Source organism: Doryrhamphus excisus, linkage group LG18 (assembly GCF_037039965.1).
Source record: "Doryrhamphus excisus strain RoL-2023G ecotype Guam linkage group LG18, RoL_Dexc_Guam_v1.1, whole genome shotgun sequence".
NCBI classification, from domain to species: Eukaryota; Metazoa; Chordata; class Actinopteri; order Syngnathiformes; family Syngnathidae; genus Doryrhamphus; species Doryrhamphus excisus.
The window spans coordinates 3372163-3391279 of NC_136374.1; the positions used below are offsets into that span (position 1 = coordinate 3372163).

Genomic DNA, 19117 nt, shown 5'->3' on the forward strand with positions numbered 1-19117 from the left:
GGCGACTCCAAATTGTCCATAGGTATGAATGTGAGTGTGAATGGTTGTTTGTCTATATGTGCCCTGTGATTGGCTGGCCACCAGTCCAGGGTGTACCCCGCCTCTCGCCCGAAGACAGCTGGGATAGGCTCCAGCACCCGCCGCGACCCTCGTGAGGATAAGCGGTAGAAAATGAATGAATGAATGATTCGGTTGAGCTGGTTTCATAATTATTCCTTTTGAGTGTTAAGTTGGTGTGTGATGAGTTTAGTGTTCTTTGTAAGAACACTAACACATTCCAAAAACATGCGAGGTTAATTGGCCACTCCAAATTGTCCATAGGTATGAATGTGAGTGTGAATGGTTGTTTGTCTATATGTGCCCTGTGATTGGCTGGCCACCAGTCCAGGGTGTACCCCGCCTCTCGCCCGAATGAATGAATAAATCTCTGCTTATAATCTCCTTAAGATCACTACAAAAATGTTAATTGTTTACATTTTTCAATTGCTCTTAACATTTTGATCAAGAGTGTACATCTACAGTAGCTACAAAGATGAAGGATTCACAGTTTGAACGTTGAAAGTCTGAGTTGGATTTGTCCGACTTTCCTCCCCATTTGTAAGACTACCAGGTTGCAATTCATTGCTAACAACATTCGATGGTTTATTATTCCAGCTTTGTAATAAAACCAACACAAAAAGAAGTAAAAGCTACTTGTGTCTGTTTCGGTGACTGTTTTGACATCGATGTTGAAAGATGGTCTCATGGATGGGACCATGAGAGATGGTCTCGGATGGCGGCAGTGGAGGTGTTTCGCTTTGGGACAGCTGCAGCTCAGTAACTTGACACTCAAAAGTGCTGCAGCTGACGACTAGACACTTGTAGCTCAAGCTCTTCATGCAAGATGGCGCCTTGTGCTCCATCATGAACCGGACGTGGGCAATAGAAAATGACTAGAAATAATTAGAACCTTTGCCGAGTCTAATTTTATGTTGAATAAAACACACTTGCATTCATCGTCAATCCATACAATATTAATCAGCATCAACGGCTTTGTGATGAACATATTGTACTTTAATCATAAAGGTGCAGCTGACAAGTGGGTATAACAATATTGATTTTAATTCAAGATACAACATTTTAGGAAGAGATATAACAAATATTATACAAAAATAACAGAACAGCTCATAAATGCTCATAAATGGTGTATTTTGTAGGTATGTTATAGCAAGTTTCCTGTTTCTGATCTTCTAAATATACTTTACTACATTATTAGAGCCTTCTAGACATGAACTAGCATCCCTATAGTCTCCTTTACACACCTACTAGTAGGGGAGCAGAACAGGTAACAGATAGGACGGGCTATTGGAGGTTCAGAGTTCAGTGCGGTTGTTTGTTTATATGTGCCCTGTGATTGGCCGGGGTGGACCCCGCCTCTCGCCCGAAGACAGCTGGGATAGGCTCCAGCACCTCCCGCGACCCTCGTGAGGCTAAGCGGCAGAAAATGAATGAAAGAATATATAGAATATTGGTTCACAAATCATGATAGTTCATTGCCAATAAAATATGTATTATAATAAATATAAGGTATTTATTTGGGGTAAGGCTTTTAGTTGTAGCGATGCAGTTTTATTTGTTATTAATATGTTGATACACAAATCATGATACTTAATTTACAATAAAATGTGTACCATAAATAACATTAAAATGTTATTTTAAGTGTTTATTTGGGGTAAGGTGTTTTTTCATAATTAATAATGTTTTAATATTTTCTTAAATCCTACTTTATTTAGAATTAAATATGTATTTGTACCAATACAGTTTATTTTTCTTGCCGTCAGTTACGGCCACAACAGCAGCGGAACTACTACTTGTCATTTAAATATTTTGCCGCTTGCGAGTCCGTGAAGAAACGGCGTCTCTTTTTTTGACAGCCGTCAATCATAGACTATCACTGAACTCATAGCAAACTTGTCAACTCATTGGAAATCGGACAAGGGAGGTCACTACTCAGTATGACAGTCTGACTCACGACTAAAGTCATCACACAGCAACTTAACATTCAAAAAGTGTACCTAAGAAATATATAAACAAGTACCAATACTAGTGGAATACTTACTAGTTTTTAGTTGTTCGTTAAATGTTTTCATATTGTTTGAATATCGAGAAATAAATATCTTTAATTAAAAAACAACAATTAAATTAGTAAATTAGCAATTATTATATTATATTATTATTATATATTATACTGTGTAGAGACCCGTTCAGCCATGTCGAGTCAGTCCGTTCACTCATGTTGACGTTCGTTCCGACTCTAGTGATGTGTCCGTCATGAACGAACGGGTCAAAAGAGATAACTCTTTTCTGGGAACGGAATGAACAAGCTCACCGATCTAAATCTCTCGGTCTCGGTCTTTCAGTCAGCTAACCCCACCCACCCACAGAGCGAGGCTCAACGATTGGATAAGACAGGCAAGCACGCAGATAGTCCCGCCCTACAAAAGGAACGTTGAACTGACTCTCCAGCCAATCAAAAAAAAAAACATTTGCAACTGAACGGACTGAACGGGTATTTTAGGGGCGGTGACTTTGTTTATTCCGTTCACAAAAAAGAACTAGTTCTTTTAACCCGTTCGTTCATGACCGACACGCCACTACTACAAACCCAGAAATAACAAAACAAAAACGTGATTTCGTTCACAGAAGCACATCTAAACACAAAAAAAGATGTGTTCAATTCCAAACAAACATCACCATCATACTAACACCAATTTTGACGTTGTCGTTACTATCATGGTCTTCCTACAGGCAGCCGTGGCAGGCAGACGTAGGCCTGTGGAAACTGATGGATATTCAAGGGATTGTCGTCAAGGCGGATGTCCTCCAGGTTGTGACGGATGAAGTTTCGGTCATGGCGGTCACAGAAAGTGTCTTCATGCAGGTACTGGATTTTGTTACCCTGATTGCAGTTCCAAAGACAACTTAAAACTTATTGTTTTTACTCTCAAAAGTGTCCCTGAGTACCAATATGTTACAGTTATGTGGCTCATTATGGTAATGGTAATGGTAATGGTAATGGTAATGGTTGTATTTCATTTGAACATGCATCAGATTACAATTGAATGCATCCCATAATCAGTTCCCAGTTCCACATGTCCAAAAGGAGTAGGAAGAAGCAAAGCTTATTAAATCCTACCCCTCCATCTGGTACTTTTACAATCAGTAACTGTTACATTTGTTCACTTCCTGCTTTCCTAATATAATTGTATTTTAATAAAATATTTAATATTTAATAAAATAAAATAAAATAGTATTTTATTTTTCAAACAATTTTAATTTTAATTTTAATTTTAATTTTAATTTTAATTTTAATTTTAATTTTAATTTTAATTTTAATTTTAATTTTAATTTTAATTTTAATTTTAATTTTAATTTTAATTTTAATTTTAATTTTAAAACAACACAAATTTTAATTTTCACAAATTTCAATTTCCATATACTGAAATGCTATGGCTAGCATAACGTAGTCCTAGCATAGAAGTGTTTCAAATGTACTTCTTCCCTGAGATCATATTTCTCCTCTCTTGTAGAGAAGTATTGGATGACATTTTTAGCTAATTGGTTATTTTTAGCCTTATGCATTATTTTAGCTGTTTGAAGATGAACTATATCAGCAAGTTCAAGTATTTGTGATTTTAGAAATAAGGAGTTAGTATGTTCTCTGTAGGCAGCATTATGAATTATCCTTACTGACCTTTTTTTTGCAGTACATTTAGCAAGTGAAGATTGCTTTTATAGTTCATTAGTCCAGGTCCCTGATCATTTGTAAACCGAACAGTGTAGATATATATATACATATATACATACATACGTAATACAACATACACATATAGAGACATTGAAGATGTGTACAAATGCAGCTAAAAACAATGACATTTGTGACTACGCCCTTACCTGCAGGTGTAATACTCTGAGACTCAATGGCAGCGGAGTCGGAATGTAATCGAGGTAATTATTGGACAGATACAGGAATTCCAGTTGGCTCATATCCTGTGTCGAGAAAGAAAACAGTAAAGAGACAATAATCACTCGTTTATCACCGTTAATTGGCTTAGACCCCAAAGTAGGAAAATTATTACTAGAGCCATATAACCGATATAATCACTTTACGTTTGTATTACCCAATATAGTAGATATAAACAGAGAAAATAAGACATATTCGACATAAGATAACTTTAGCAGTTAGCGTATTTTCCACACTATACTTAAAAGCCTATATATTTCAAAAATCAAAAATCGACTATGCGCCTTATAATCTGGTATGTTTGATGTGGGCACTGAGTACCAAAATCTGTAAAAATGTAAGCGTCCCGCTTGACTGACCATTTCGGACCACTTCCCTGACAACGAGACAGACTCCGACAATGATAAAAGGGAACCAGGTACGCATTTTGGTACGGAAAATACAGCAAAAAGGTGTCATCACTTGACAAAGCCAGGAAGTGTTCCGAAGTCTGGACTGTCCCATTTGCCGACCCCCCCCCCCTGTTGATCACATAGGCTGGTTCCTTTGAAGGATGCAGACCCCAAATTTGGACCAGAGCTAGTTTTTTCAATAAGATAACACTGAAAGCTTGCAAGGGAATTAATTATTGTTACTGTTCATTTATTAACGATTTATTAGCATTTGTGCTCAAACTGCTGTGTTTTTTTCAAGGATGACAGAATAAAAGTTGCATGTTGAAAGACCTGCGGTGTCATACTTCCACGTCGTCAAGTTCAAGGTGCCAGACCGCAGTCCTAGTTCTAAACTACTGACTGTGCTGTAGCGCTCTATGTTTTTTGTAAGTTGCCAATATTTATTTTTCTAACACCCTGCCTTCATTTTGCTTAGTTGGTGTTTTTTTTTTGCAAACCTTTATTTCTAATGTTAGTCGCGATTATATTTTGCAAGACTTTTGGGCAGTTGACCTCAACAATATCGAATGTTCCTTGTGTTTTTTTTAGAAAATGAGGTCCATTTTGGTAATGGTAATGGTTTTATTTCATTTGAACATGCATCAGATTACAATTGAATGCATCCCATAATCAGTTCCCAGTTCCACATGTCCAAAAGGAGTAGGAAGAAGCAAAGCTTATTAAATCCTACCCCTCCATCTGGTACTTTTACAATCAGTAACTGTTACATTTGTTCACTTCCTGCTTTCCTAATATAATTTTATTTTATTTTTAAAATATTTTTAATTTTAATTTTAATTTTAATTTTAATTTTAATTTTAATTTTAATTTTAATTTTAATTTTAATTTTAATTTTAATTTAATCGTTTGTTTAAAAACAAAAATTTAATTTTTTAATTTTACAACACAAATTTTAATTTTCACAAATTTCAATTTCCACATACTGAAATGCTATGGCTAGCATAACGTAGTCCTAGCATAGAAGTGTTTCAAATGTACTTCTTCCCTGAGATCATATTTCTCTTCTCTTGTAGAGAAGTATTGGATGACATTTTTAGCTAATTGCTTATTTTTAGCCTTATGCATTATTTTAGCTGTTTGAAGATGAACTATATCAGCAAGTTGAAGTATTTGTGATTTTAGAAATAAGGAGTTAGTATGTTCTCTGTAGGCGGCATTATGAATTATCCTGACTGACCTTTTTTGCAGTACAATTAGCAAGTGAAGATTGCTTTTATAGTTATTAGCCCATATTTCCACACAATAAGTAAGATATGGTAGAACCAGAGAGCAATAAAGAGTGTGGAGTGATTTCTGATTGAGAACAAATTTTGCTTTGTTCAATACTGAAATATTTCTGGCCACCTTATGTTGTATATTTGTAATATGAGGTTCGTCTGTACTCCCTTCCTGTGTTGAGTTGAATGTTTGATAAACCAAAATGTGCATAAAACAAACATATTATCCAGTCTCATGTTGTGTTCAAAACATCAAAAATCCTAATAGTTTGATTCTGTACCCTGATGTCAAACCTCAGTATTGAAAGTGTATATAGACTTTCTTATTCACATGGTTACTTAGCAACATTCTTTTGGAAGTGTTAGAGTTTTTTTCTGAGCATAAATGAGTTTACCCCAAAGCCAGTACAAAGAATACAAGTATTTGTTGTCACATGTAGTAGACCACCAGAAACAGACATTCCTGCTGTTCTATTAATGTTGTTGTCGGCCTCTTTGTAGGCCGTCTGACCAACTTCCTTTTTGTCTTTTGTTCATTGCTACATAATGTAAGTGTTGTGCATCCCTTGTTGATCGTCTCTGCTTTTGGACTTGGATTATCTAACAACTGAATATAATGATGTCAGTCGTGAACAAATTGACTTCTTTTGTCCGTTTAAGCCGGACATGATTGTTCAACTTCATGATTTGACACGTGTGTCAACAAGCGGTGAGCTGAGCCAAAATTCCCATCACTTCCTTAATGATTCATTTAATAGCATTTTAATGCTATTGTCGCTATTCATGCTATTATGACCCGGCTTTTGCAGTAAGACAAACACTCTGCAACTTATGCATGGTCTTGTCCAGGGGTCTCAAACATGCGGCCCGCGGGCCGACACTAGTTTGAGGCCCCTGCCTTGATATGAAAGTTTAATGTTAGTGCGGCCCGCGCAAGTTTGATAAGGATGCTGTATGGTATCATGTACCCAGAAAAAATTATTACGTTTGATTCATGTTCATGTTAAAGGTTAAATAACTGTTAATAGTTATCCTCCCTATCCGTGTGGAAGTGGTAAGTTTTTGGCTATTTAAGTTAGGGAATAACTTGAAGGCTACCGTTTAGGTCGCTAGCTCTCTAGTTTGCGAGTTAGCATGTGTCTCAAGACCCTGCAGTTGCGCAATATGTTGTAAATAAAAAGAGTATAAATGTGACTATAGTCGTGTTTTGTCATGTCTACAGGGCTCTAATAATGCTTTGTTCATTTTAATCTGAAAAAAATCATTTGTCTACCCACCAACTATATGTGGTTTCTTAAGTTTTTATTATTATTATTATATTTATTTATTACTGATTGATTTTCTTTATTCTTGATTTGTTTATTTATTTTTCATCTTATTTTGTGTAGAAAAATAAAAATGAAGATATTTGAGAACAGTGGAATGTTCCACTGAACCAAAAGCCAAAGCACTGAAAAAGTTTGCATGTTTTTCTGTTTTTAATAAATGTGTTTTTTTGTTTGTTTTTTTTGGAAAACCTGATGCGGCCCAGCCTTGCCCAGACCCTAGCTCCAGTGGCCCCCAGGTAAATTGAGTTTGAGACCCCTGGTCTTGTCCAATCACTACAACTTATATTGGCCTATCGGGGTCATTTTCAGCAATCAAAAATGTCCCGGATTAGCACTCAAACACATACACTATGTCCATTGTCGAGCAAATAAAATGTGCATTGTGTACTTGCGTGCTCACATTGGAGGACCTGTGATAAAGTCTCTGGTTTACCAACAAAAAAGGCAGTTAAGGACCATGCTGAGCGCTTCATCAATGTGATCCGTGAAAGAAGGAACAAACAACGTGCAATGTGTTGGAACAAACACTATTTTTGAAACGCCGTCGCCCTCGGTAGAGGCCATTTTTCATTATTTTGACTGAACGTACAATGTGTCTACAAACAGTTCTATCTGGAAGCCTGTTTGCACATTCAAATATATTCATTTTAATATTTATTTGCAGAAATCTCTCTCTGGGAAGTGAACAAAATGCATGTGCAGAAATTTCTTGAACGGTAGCACAATTTGACTTTTGTAATTTAGAAATTACAAGACTGATAATTATAAGCAGCTGGTGGCAAATATGTCACCAAAGATAAACTTTTTGCTTTCTGATCTAGATTTCCCTGGATTTTCTGAAGTTCCCTGGACTGGTGGCCAGCCAATCACAGGGCACATATAGACAAACAACCATTCACACTCACATTCATACCTATGGACAATTTGGAGTCGCTAATTAACCTAGCATGTTTTTGGAATGTGGGAGGAAACCGGAGTGCCCGGAGAAAACCCACTCATGCACGGGGAGAACATGCAAACTCCACACAGAGATGGCCGAGGGTGGAATTGAACCCTGGTCTCCTAGCTGTGAGGTCTGTGCGCTAACCACTTGACCACCATGCAGCCCTAAATAAAGAACTTGAACATGAAATTGTTGAGATTATATGAGACTTGCTACTCACAAAGCATTGCACACACTAGCGCAGGGGTGGGCAAACTACGGCCCGGGGGCCACATCCGGCCCGCCAAGTGTTTCAATACGGCCCGCCCAATCTTTCCAAAGTATTTCATTTAAACTCAACATACAACCTGGCATCATGGCCTGAGCCAACCTTTTGATGGTTTTATCAATTTCGTTTTTTGACATGGTCTGTTGTTTACAAAGTGCTCCTGAAAAAAGGGACACAAGCACATAATAATAATAATAATTATTATTATTAGATTATTATTAGATTATTATATTATTATAATTATTATTAGAAATATTATGATTATTATTATTATTATATTAATGCTAATTATTATATTAATTATATATAATATTATTGTTATATTTGCATATTTTACATAATAATAATATAATAATTATTATTTTAATTTTATTGTAATTATTATAATATTTTATTATTTGTAAAATATTTAAATATAAATATAAAATAATAAATAATAATAGCAGATTGCATGACAATTTTACAGATACAATAATACCAGGTGGACTGTTACGTGTAAAATATGTAGTCTGCCCCCCCCCCCCCCGGAAATTTTGTCATATCAATGTTGGCCCGAGAGTCAAAAAGTTTGCCCACCCCTGCACTAGCGTGACAAAACAGCAATGCTAGATGGGACCTATGCTCATTTTGGGCACTTTGTATTGAGTTGTGGACTCCCATAGAGCAGGTACACACAATAACATGCACAGAAGGTTTTCTACATCGTTCAGATTCTGCACCTCTTTCCGCAGTGTTTCAATAGACTTTCAACCCAAACGGTCTGTTTAATTTACTCCACCCCCGACCCTCATCTACATAGGTACGCCCACTCCGCTGTGATTGGTCTAAGACTTTCTTTCTCACTTTGTCCATAGATATGAATGTGAGTGTGAATGGTTGTTTGTCTATATGTGCCCCGTGATTGGCTGGCCACCAGTCCAGGGTGTACCCCGCCTCTCGCCTGAAGACAGCTGGGGTAGGCTCCAACACCACCCACGACCCTCGTGAAGAAAAATCAATGAATGATATTTGCCTTTAGCTGGTTTCATAATTATACCTTTTGAGTGTTAAGTTGGTGTGTGATGACTAACACATTCCAAAAACACGTTAGGTTAATTAGCGACTCCAAATTGTCCATAGGTATGAATGTGAGTGTGAATGGTTGTTTGTCTATATGTGCCCTGTGATTGGCTGGCCACCAGTCCAGGGTGTACCCCGCCTCACAGGTTTTATATCAAGTCCACATAAAATATCTACCTTGAATATCTCGGAATGGATCCCACGGCTGATCAGCCTGTTGTTTCGTAGATCAACGTGCTTCATGGTGACCGGTAGTTCTGGCAAGAACTGCAGGTTGTTGTCAGCTAACAGCAAGTCCTGGAGTTGCTGCAGCGAGCGAAACACATCCTCATCCATTTCGGAAATTTGGTTTCCAGTGAGATCGATGGACTGAAGCTTACCTTTAAAAAAACACAAAGTTATTTTCTTAAATTTTCACGACATCAACAACGGTTTTTATTGGAAATGTTCAAAGTAGATTGGATTCCCCACTGAGGTTTATGAAGTCAGTGTTCTTGATGTGTCGGATCATGTTGAAGCGTCCATAAAAATGAGTGGTGTCCTTGGGCAGGGGGGGGATCTGTTCTAGTCCGGTGTCATCACAGTACACACTTCCTCCAATACACACACACAGAAGGCAGGTAGGCATACCTGCATTTGGTAAGAAGAGATTCCACATTACAATGAGTGGATATTAACAATGGATATTAAAGTCAATCAATCATCATGCTTTTGGAGGGTTTTTATTCAGCAAAAACTAGTCTTAGTCAAGGCTGGGGGAATTATGAACCGATCCAAATAACAGTCAATCTTGGTAAAAAATAAAATAAAATAAAACAAACTGTCAGGTTTCTGCTAGAATGCAGATGATAAAAAGGTATTTCATCTTTGCATATGACAATGAACCAAAACATACAAACAAAAGAATTGCTTCACCACAAGAATATTCCATTTTTGGAATGGGATATTCCAAGGTCGACAACGTTTGGCATCCAAAGAACTCTTTGGGCCTGTTTCCACCAAATTAAAACCCACTTGGAGCCACAAAACCTTATGGGCAATAAACTCAAGGTTATTCTGCATATATAGTTTCCTAAAGCATATTGTCCCATGATGACCAAAAAAAGTCCATTTTCTTAACCCTCCTCTTGTGTTAGGGTCGGCACCGACCTGTTTTACATTTTAATGCATAAAAAGAATCACATAACATTTGTTTATTGCATCAAGGCTTTTTGACTTTGTCAGGAAACTCTATTTCAACAAAATAAAACCAAAAAATTTTTTTTTACTACATTTTAAAATGGTCTGGTTGAAATTATGACCACTGTATTGTTAGGGTCGGTTTCGACCCGGTTATAATAATATGACTATAAAGCAATATTTTGAGCCAAAACTGAAATCATAAGTGTACAATTAGCCAACACAATGACAACCAGCTCCTCTTCTCATCATGTAAGCTTCAGGGGATTCTCATTTTGACCGCTTTTCCAATATACCAGCAGAAAAACAATGTCCAGACATGTGAGGGGAATTCACTCATTTGACTGGCTGATTTCACATTTACAATTTGGATCATGGAAAGAATGGCAAGAAGTACAGTGAACCAAGATCTGGACCTGTTCTGCTTTTTCATTTCACTTTATATTAAAGTTCTGTAACTGAAAACAATAACTTTTTCTACCTTTTCTTGACATTAATATATATGGGTCAAAATTCACCCGAACACCATCGATGTTTCTTTAGTGATTAATACTAAAATGAGAAAATAAATAAACTAATTGATTTAAGAGATATGTTCTATAGCTCTCAGTAATAGCCAGGTAACAAAAGAATTCAATTTATGAATATGATTCTTTTAAGGTTCATTTTACTATTTTTGGAAATTAAAATTGAGGGGTATAGTGACAAAAAAAGGCCTCCATGCCCACACCAAAAGTATTAAAACCAACATTTTCATGCATGAGGAAGCCTAAGAAGGTAACCAAGACATGAGAAGCAAATTTGATGGTAACTTATTGTTTTTAGTGTATTTTATAGCTGATTTAATACATGGGTCAAAACCGACCTGTTAACATAAGAGATGATACCAGAAAGCTAACATAAGAGGAAGGTTAAAGAAAAACTACACTAGCCATGTTTACATAAGGAGTTTTTCCTTTTTCCAAATGGAATCTTTCTGAATGACTTTTCCAAAAACAATGGTATACAAGGAAAGGAATATTCAAATCTCTTGTCTACATGCGCCGCTATAATCAACCAGAATAGTCAATAGGGCATACGCAGTAAAACGTAAACATCAACATCACGTGATATTTCACCCCTGGGAATCCGATTATATGATCATTCGAATTGGCACTTTTCGTTCGGAATGAGGTGTATACAAAAATTCATTTTTTTCCATTTAAGCAAATAAACCCAATGCAATTGGAATATTTGGTTCCATGTATATGTGGCTAATGTTTTCATCCACAATCCTTATGTGAGATATTAACACTCGTCTTTATCTTTTCGGTGCATTCTAAAGATATAAAAAGAGCTAAAAAGAGACATGTAGTAAACAGGCCCATTCATGCAATACTGACAGTATTCTGCCGTTTATTGGTTATTTTAAGCAAACATTCCCAGAACTTCTGTCCTGATTTTCGGAGGGCTAGGTGTGTCCGGTTACATTCCTTGTTAGCTCCCACAGGCTAGCCGTTAAAAGACATGTGTGTTCATGTCTAACAAATGATTGGCATTTTTGGGTTAGTGTAGTTCTCCACCAATTTCAGATCAACATTTGCGATAAATGTGTTTTAACACATTTATTGGTTTCAGTACCATGTCACTTTAATTGCTAATTAATAGTTAGTTATTAGTTAGTATAGTTCGACAAAGGAAGCTAACCAACTAGCATCTTCTTATCGACTGCACACATAATGTAAACATTGTATGTAATTTCATTGAAATTTCATTTCATTCTGATAGATTTGACCAACCCAATGAAGTCTGAGGTCCAAATAAACCAGATCCTTTGAAATCCATGGTTAAAGGTCCTTCCATAGTTGTGGTTTGGCTGTCTGGTTGGCCAACGTTTGCTGCTACAGTTCCCACTTCGATCTGTCAAACACATCGAATTGAAAAAGTATGATACACAAACATTCAGATTACTTTGAAAGGTTAGTCATTTGAAGACTTTTTTTCTTTTTTTTACTGTATTTCACTATTTTTAGTTGAGATATTCTCTGTTCATAGAAATTTACCATCAAACATATGAACTGTTGTGTCTTGTAATGGTTTTATTTCATTTGAACATGCATCAGATTACAATTGAATGCATCCCATAATCAGTTCCCAGTTCCACATGTCCAAAAGGAGTAGGAAGAAGCAAAGCTTATTAAATCCTACCCCTCAATCTGGTACTTTTACAATCAGTAACTGTTACATTTGTTCACTTCCTGCTTTCCTAATTTAATTTTAATTTTCTAACTGGTTATTTTTAGCCTTATGCATTATTTTAGCTGTCTTTGCAAGGGGTAAAGTTAAAAATCAAACATCATGTGCCCTACTTTATGTTTGCGTCTGTGTATTTATTTAAACAGTAACAAATAGCATCAAACACCAACATTGATCGTTATTATTAGAAGTAGTAATAGTATGAGTAGTACGATGAAAAAATGGTTTGTTGAATGAACACAATTTTATTATTGTAAATGATTGCACGAAATAATTTGATATGAAACTAGATATTTTGATTATGTTGACTGAACTAATCATTTAGTATAGCCAAATGCATTAAATTATACAATTACAATTACAATTCATTCATTTTCTGCTGCTTTTTCCTCACAAGGGTCGCGGGGGTGCTGGAGCCTATCCCAGCTGTCTTTGGGCGAGAGGCGGGGTACACCCTGGACTGGTGGCCAGCCAATCACAGGGCACATATAGACAAAGAACCATTCACACGGCCATGGCTGACTTTATGCTGTGTTAAGGTAATGTAATGTAATGTAAGGTCTGCCTAGTGACCAGAGTACTTGTATACTTGTAAGGAAAGACCCACACATGAACCTGCTAACCACTAGGGCCACTATGTGACCCTCATTTATTTATTTAATTCATTTCTGAAAAAAATTTGCGATAATAGATTCATTCATTTTCTATTGCTTTTTCCTCACAAGGGTTACGGGGGTTGCTGGAGCCTATCCCAGCTGTCTTCGGGCGAGAGGCGGGGTACACCCTGGACTGGTGGCCAGCCAAACAACCATTCACACTCACATTCATACCTATGGACAATTTGGAGTCGCTAATTAACCTAGCATGTTTTTGGAATGTGGGAGGAAACCAGAGTACCCGGAGAAAACCCACGCATGCACGAGTAGAACATGCAAGAGATGGCCGAGGGTGGAATTGAACCCTGGTCTCGCGCTAACCACTCAACCTCCGTGCCGCCCTTACAATAATCAAATGATGTTAATTCAACAAACCATTTTTTTTCAGTGTAGTTCCAACATAATACAGTAAAGTCTCGTTATATCGATATTCTCGGGAGTCGGAAAAAATACTGATATAACCGGACTATCCATATATCCGATCCTGCGCCGAACTGCATTAAAAGTGGGCGGATCTTTGATATGGCATGTAATTTTCTCCTTGAGTTCATGGATTGCGTATCTAGCGTGCTTTTGTACTACAATAAATTTTGTACTACAGTAAATAAAAATAAACTTACGCTGTAGTGATTACCGGTTACCGGGACATAATTCACCCCGGAACTATCGATAGGGAAGGTGTTGCCACCCGGAGGGGTAGGCGCGAGGGACGGGTGTTTTCCGCTGTGTGTGCTGCACTCTGGTGGTGGAAGTGTGAAAAATAAAGTTGACTGGAAGCAGCCGTTCGCCGTGTTCTTTTTTGGTATTGAAATCCTTAAGCAAAGATTGATTTAAGCTGCTTTTGTATCGATATAAGCAGACCAAATTGGCTGGCGGGAGATGAAAAGGGCATCGTAGTAACCGGATTATCATAATAACCGGGTATCGTACTAACGGAACTAATTATATCATAAAAGACTAGAAATTTGCCGGGAAATGAAAATAGTATCGTAATAAGTAGTAATTCGTTTTAACCGATATCGATATAACGAGACTTTACTGTACATAATATATTCCTAACACTTACCTCTTGGTCCAAGTCATCATAATCATAATTATCTCCATAAATGTTGGGTTCCAGGCTCTCCAAATTCGTCACGTTGTTCAGGTCGTAGTTTCCAGGGTCCAAAGCATCATCTAAGTCCTGTAGTGGAGCCGTCAAACCAGGGTAGGCACTCAGGACAACCAGGACCAAGGCAACAGCCATCATCGAAGACGGCAAATATACCCCCAGCTCCAACATGCGGACCGCCTGTCAAAGTGGGGTCCAAGTGTTGGCACAATAAAATCAGAATTTAGTGACGGTCATGGGCCTTTGACTTAAGATAGTCCTTGGCTGCAAGGCTTTGGATCCAAGTGTTTGAAATGACATCTACTTTGTCCTCAAATTATGGAGGTTCTTTGTATCAGGCAATCAAAATAGTTCAGTATTGAGCACAGATTGAATTGTTTTGGTTTGGCAAGAGGAGTCTGAGGTTTTGTCAATGTAGCTTGAAATTTGGGTTTTGTGTTCACAGTTTAGAGAAAAGAATATCAAATTTTGATGTGTCTGGCAATCGAAAAAAAACTGTCATCTTGTAATTTCGATTTCTAATCTCCTAATTTCAACTTTATTATTTTGGACTTTTTGGGCTCTAATTTCACACGGCGCACCGGTGTGTGTCCAGCACAGTGCTGCACACCCACGCCTCCATCCCTCCCACCGAATATTTCAGTATTGAACAAAGCAAAATTTGTTCTCAATCAGAAATCACTCCACACTCTTTATTGCTCTCTGGTTCTACCATATCTTACTTATTGTGTGGAAATATGGGCTAATAACTATAAAAGCAATCTTCTCTCGCTAAATGTACTGCAAAAAAAGGTCAGTAAGGATAATTCAGAGAACACACTAACTCTTTATTTCTAAAATCACAAATACTTCAACTTGCTGATATAGTTCATCTTTAAACAGCTAAAATAATGCATAAGGCTAAAAATAACCAATTAGCTAAAAATGTCATCCAATACTTCTCTACAAGAGAGGAGAAATATGATCTCAGGGAAGAAGTACATTTGGAACACTTCTATGCTAGGACTACGTTATGCTAGCCATAGCATTTCAGTATGTGGAATCAAACTATGGAATGGATTGAGTAAGGAAATCAAACAATGCACAACGATGAGCCAATTCAAGAAACAATACAAGCAGTTGATGTTTGCTAAATACAAGGATGAAGAGTCTTGAACCAGTCATGATGTGCTATATATATCACTATATTGACACTTACTATGGTACCCATTATGGCTTTGGATGCTCATATCACCTTGTACTTTGGTACGAGGTACATTATTAAAAAAAAACCCAAAAAAACCTTAAACTGTATTATGGAAAGCAGGAAGTGAACAAATGTAACAGTTAGTGATTGTAAAAGTACCAGATGGAGGGGTAGGATTTAATAAGCTTTGCTTCTTCCTACTCCTTTTGGACATGTGGAACTGGGAACTGATTATGTGATGCATTCAATTGTAATCTGATGCATGTTCAAATGAAATAAAACCATTACCATTACCATTACCATTACCATTACCACCATGCCGAAAATGTGGACACCACCCCTGGTGGGCCGCCACGTTTATCTCGGCACAGTTCAGTCTACCAAATTGGCTGCGCACACTGGAATCAAATTACAACTGCGTGGGCTGCGCCACCTTGCGCTGCGCCACAAAATTAGAGCCCATAATCTATAAAAGTCTATAAAATCTCAACATTTTTTACTTTCTTTTTTCATAATCATGACTTTTATCTCATAATTTAGATTTTTTTTACTTTCCCATCTCAATGATTTATGGCAACCAGTCCAAGGTTCGAAGTCAGCTGTGACGGCTTCCACCATGACTGTGGTTAGGATAATTGGCATGGCAATAAATGCAATTTTAACTTGTAATTTTGACTGTTTATCTCATAATTTCCACTTTTTATCTCATAACTTTGACTTTTTATTTCATAATTATGACTTACCGTTGAGATGTATGTTTTCTTACAGTGTCGGAAATGGGCTTCCATATTAAACAGATATTATTTAGTATTACATATACAGTGTCATTTCTCACGTTTACTTGCAGGATTGCGTTTTTTAGTCCCAGCCTGGTTATGATGTAATTGGTGAGCCAAAGAGGCATTTTAGCTGTTTGCTCAGAATGCCAGAGCAATGTTTGCTTTGCCAGTGACATAAGTCTGCGAATGTTTAGTTGTGGTAAAAAAAAAAAAAGCCAAGTCTGTGCTGTTGCAACCTTTTGACATGCAGTTTATACTGTTTTTGTTGCTAAATAAAGTCAAATCTTGTGTAAGACACAAATATCTGCACAATGCAACGCGATTGTACGCCACCGCCAAGCGTCACCCACAATAATAACATTCAAGATATTGAGCAATGCTATTTTGGAAAAGGAAACAAGGCTGAATTGGGAAATAATATTTCATCATTTTAACATTACTCACAGAATGGCAGTATCTGCAGTATCGTATCATGCCATCAATTTCATTTCTGTTACTTTTTGCATGGAACAACTCGAGCAGGTCTTAATCCTGTAAATGCCTGCTGACAGGAAACGCATACCTACATTCATTAAAGGAGTCAACACAAGGGGAACAAATCAAATGAGTTTTTCAGCCATTGAGTCAAAACTACACAAATGAATGTTTAGTCAAGGTAACGATGTTAGCATCAATAATATCATAAATCAAAACAACTTACTGCTTCCTTTCGGCTGTACGATGTTGAAGAGTTTGCCAACTTGAAAACCTTTCTTTTGTCCAGGACTGGTCCCAGGATTCGGACAGGCCTTGCTTGCTGTTCCCTCGGCCACAGTTTTTCTTCTGAACAATGCGTCATTATGAAGGGAAAACAGGGGGGGCTGGTGACACAGCAGAATGAAAAGGGGGTTGTGTGGATCGTTTCCGTCAACGTGTACTCAGCTGTCAACATACTGTATTCTCTACAAAAGTGTTTTTCTACCTTTTTTCAGCGACAACACGTTTTTTTTTACATTGGAAAAATCTTGTGGCACACCACTAATAAAAAAATGTTCCAAAATGTCACCACGACCTCACACGTGCATCAATAAGTCTATGGGAGGAACAAGGTAGGTGTTGCCACACGGACCAATATTACATTGCTCTGCCAGTCTTTACACCACAGACACTCCACAGTAGCCACGTTTTTACATCACCACTTTTTCTCTTTACGAATGACCTTTCGGGAAACAATGGTATCCATGGAAAGGAATATTCCAATCTCTTGTCTACATGCGCCGTGAAAATCAACCAGAATAGTCAATAGGGCATGCCCAGTAAAACGTAAACATCAACATCACGTGATACCGGCTTCCCCGAGTTTTTCTTCCACTTGTTGGAATAACTCCGTATTGCCAGTTTTTCGTCTGTCCAGTCTTGAAATTTAGTTTGAATGAAAAACAAACTTTGCTTAGTCCAGTGCCGATTGCTGGCCTCCATTTTTAAAAGTGAAGAACGTCTGGCTCTGCGTGTTACGTCATATCTGAGCATGCGCTGAAAGAACGCACCCGGGATAAATTTAAACAGGAAAAGATCAAATTCAATCTTGCTAATATTTTATAATTAAACTCAGGACATGTTTTATATAGATATATATTTTCTTTTTTAATAAAACTGGACTTGTGAATAAAGTATAGAAGGGTTTAGATTCTGGTTCACAGATGGCGGTAATGCACACGAAAGCTGCTTGCCAACCGCCAATAAACAACAGAAGAAGAAAAACACCACGAAGAAGAACTGACAAATTTCCGTTTAAGCGGGTACAAGATACCTCAATCGGATTGGTTAAAGGAATATTCCATCCCTGTTCAATTCTTTCCGTTTGAGCAAATAAACCAAATGCAATTGGAATATTTGGGTCCATGTATACTATTGACATAATGGCTATTGACATAATATTTGCAAATGATGATTAATAAATGTTAATTATAAAAAGTGATATTGGATAATTCCTCACGGCACACCTGGCGCTTTCTCAAGGTACACTAGTGTGCCGCGGCACAGTGCTTGAAAATCACTGCTCTACAAGGACAAATTCCATCATTAAGCAGCTTGAATTGTTGTGGTGCATTAAAAAATATGGCTGTGTGTGTAAAAATTTACTATAATATGTGTTTTTTTTTTTTATCTTGACCTAAAACAACAAAGACGTTGTGTTTGAAGGATTTTGACTGGAAAGTTGGTGAATGAGAAATAACCGCTTTGCTAATGGCAATGCATGGTAAGAAATCTGTTACTTGGAATTCTCCATGCAATTGGAGAAGTAGTAGAATTAAAAAAAAATTATAGCTAATGAGCTACCGGTAGACCTTTTTGGAAGTAATACAGCTGGAATAGGTACAGATTGTGGAAGATCTAGAAAGCTTTCTGTGCAGTTTATTGTGTGTAGCTGCTGTACTGTTTTGTGCAACGATAATGACAATTCTCCACCTTCCATTTCCCCTTTGTGGTGCTTGTCTTGTGTTAATGTGTAAAAAAAATTGTGCTTACTTGTGCAAATGTATGTTGAAATTTTTTGACAGTACAACACTGTGGTCCTCTATAAGGAATTTAGTTTGGATTTTTTATTTTTTTCCTCCCCTTCCTTCATTGCCCAATCATCCTGACATGAATACCTAGTCTATTTTAAAGATATAAAAACAGCTAAAAAAAACCTATTCCCCCTGCAAACACCTCAGAA

At 37.2% G+C, this 19117-nt stretch overlaps 1 protein-coding gene across 1 annotated transcript; it reads right to left on the minus strand.

Annotated features, from left to right (window-relative positions):
- Positions 1–1037: 1037 nt before the first annotated feature.
- Positions 1038–17245, minus strand: optc (opticin). The gene is made up of 7 exons (XM_058054442.2): positions 17120–17245; positions 14410–14634; positions 12231–12351; positions 9745–9903; positions 9451–9653; positions 3934–4029; positions 1038–2938 (listed from the first exon to the last, which is right to left on the minus strand). The coding sequence occupies exons 2-7, from the start codon at positions 14623–14625 to the stop codon at positions 2771–2773; spliced, it is 963 nt and encodes a 320-aa protein (XP_057910425.2). The 5' UTR covers positions 14626–14634; positions 17120–17245; the 3' UTR covers positions 1038–2770.
- Positions 17246–19117: the final 1872 nt, after the last annotated feature.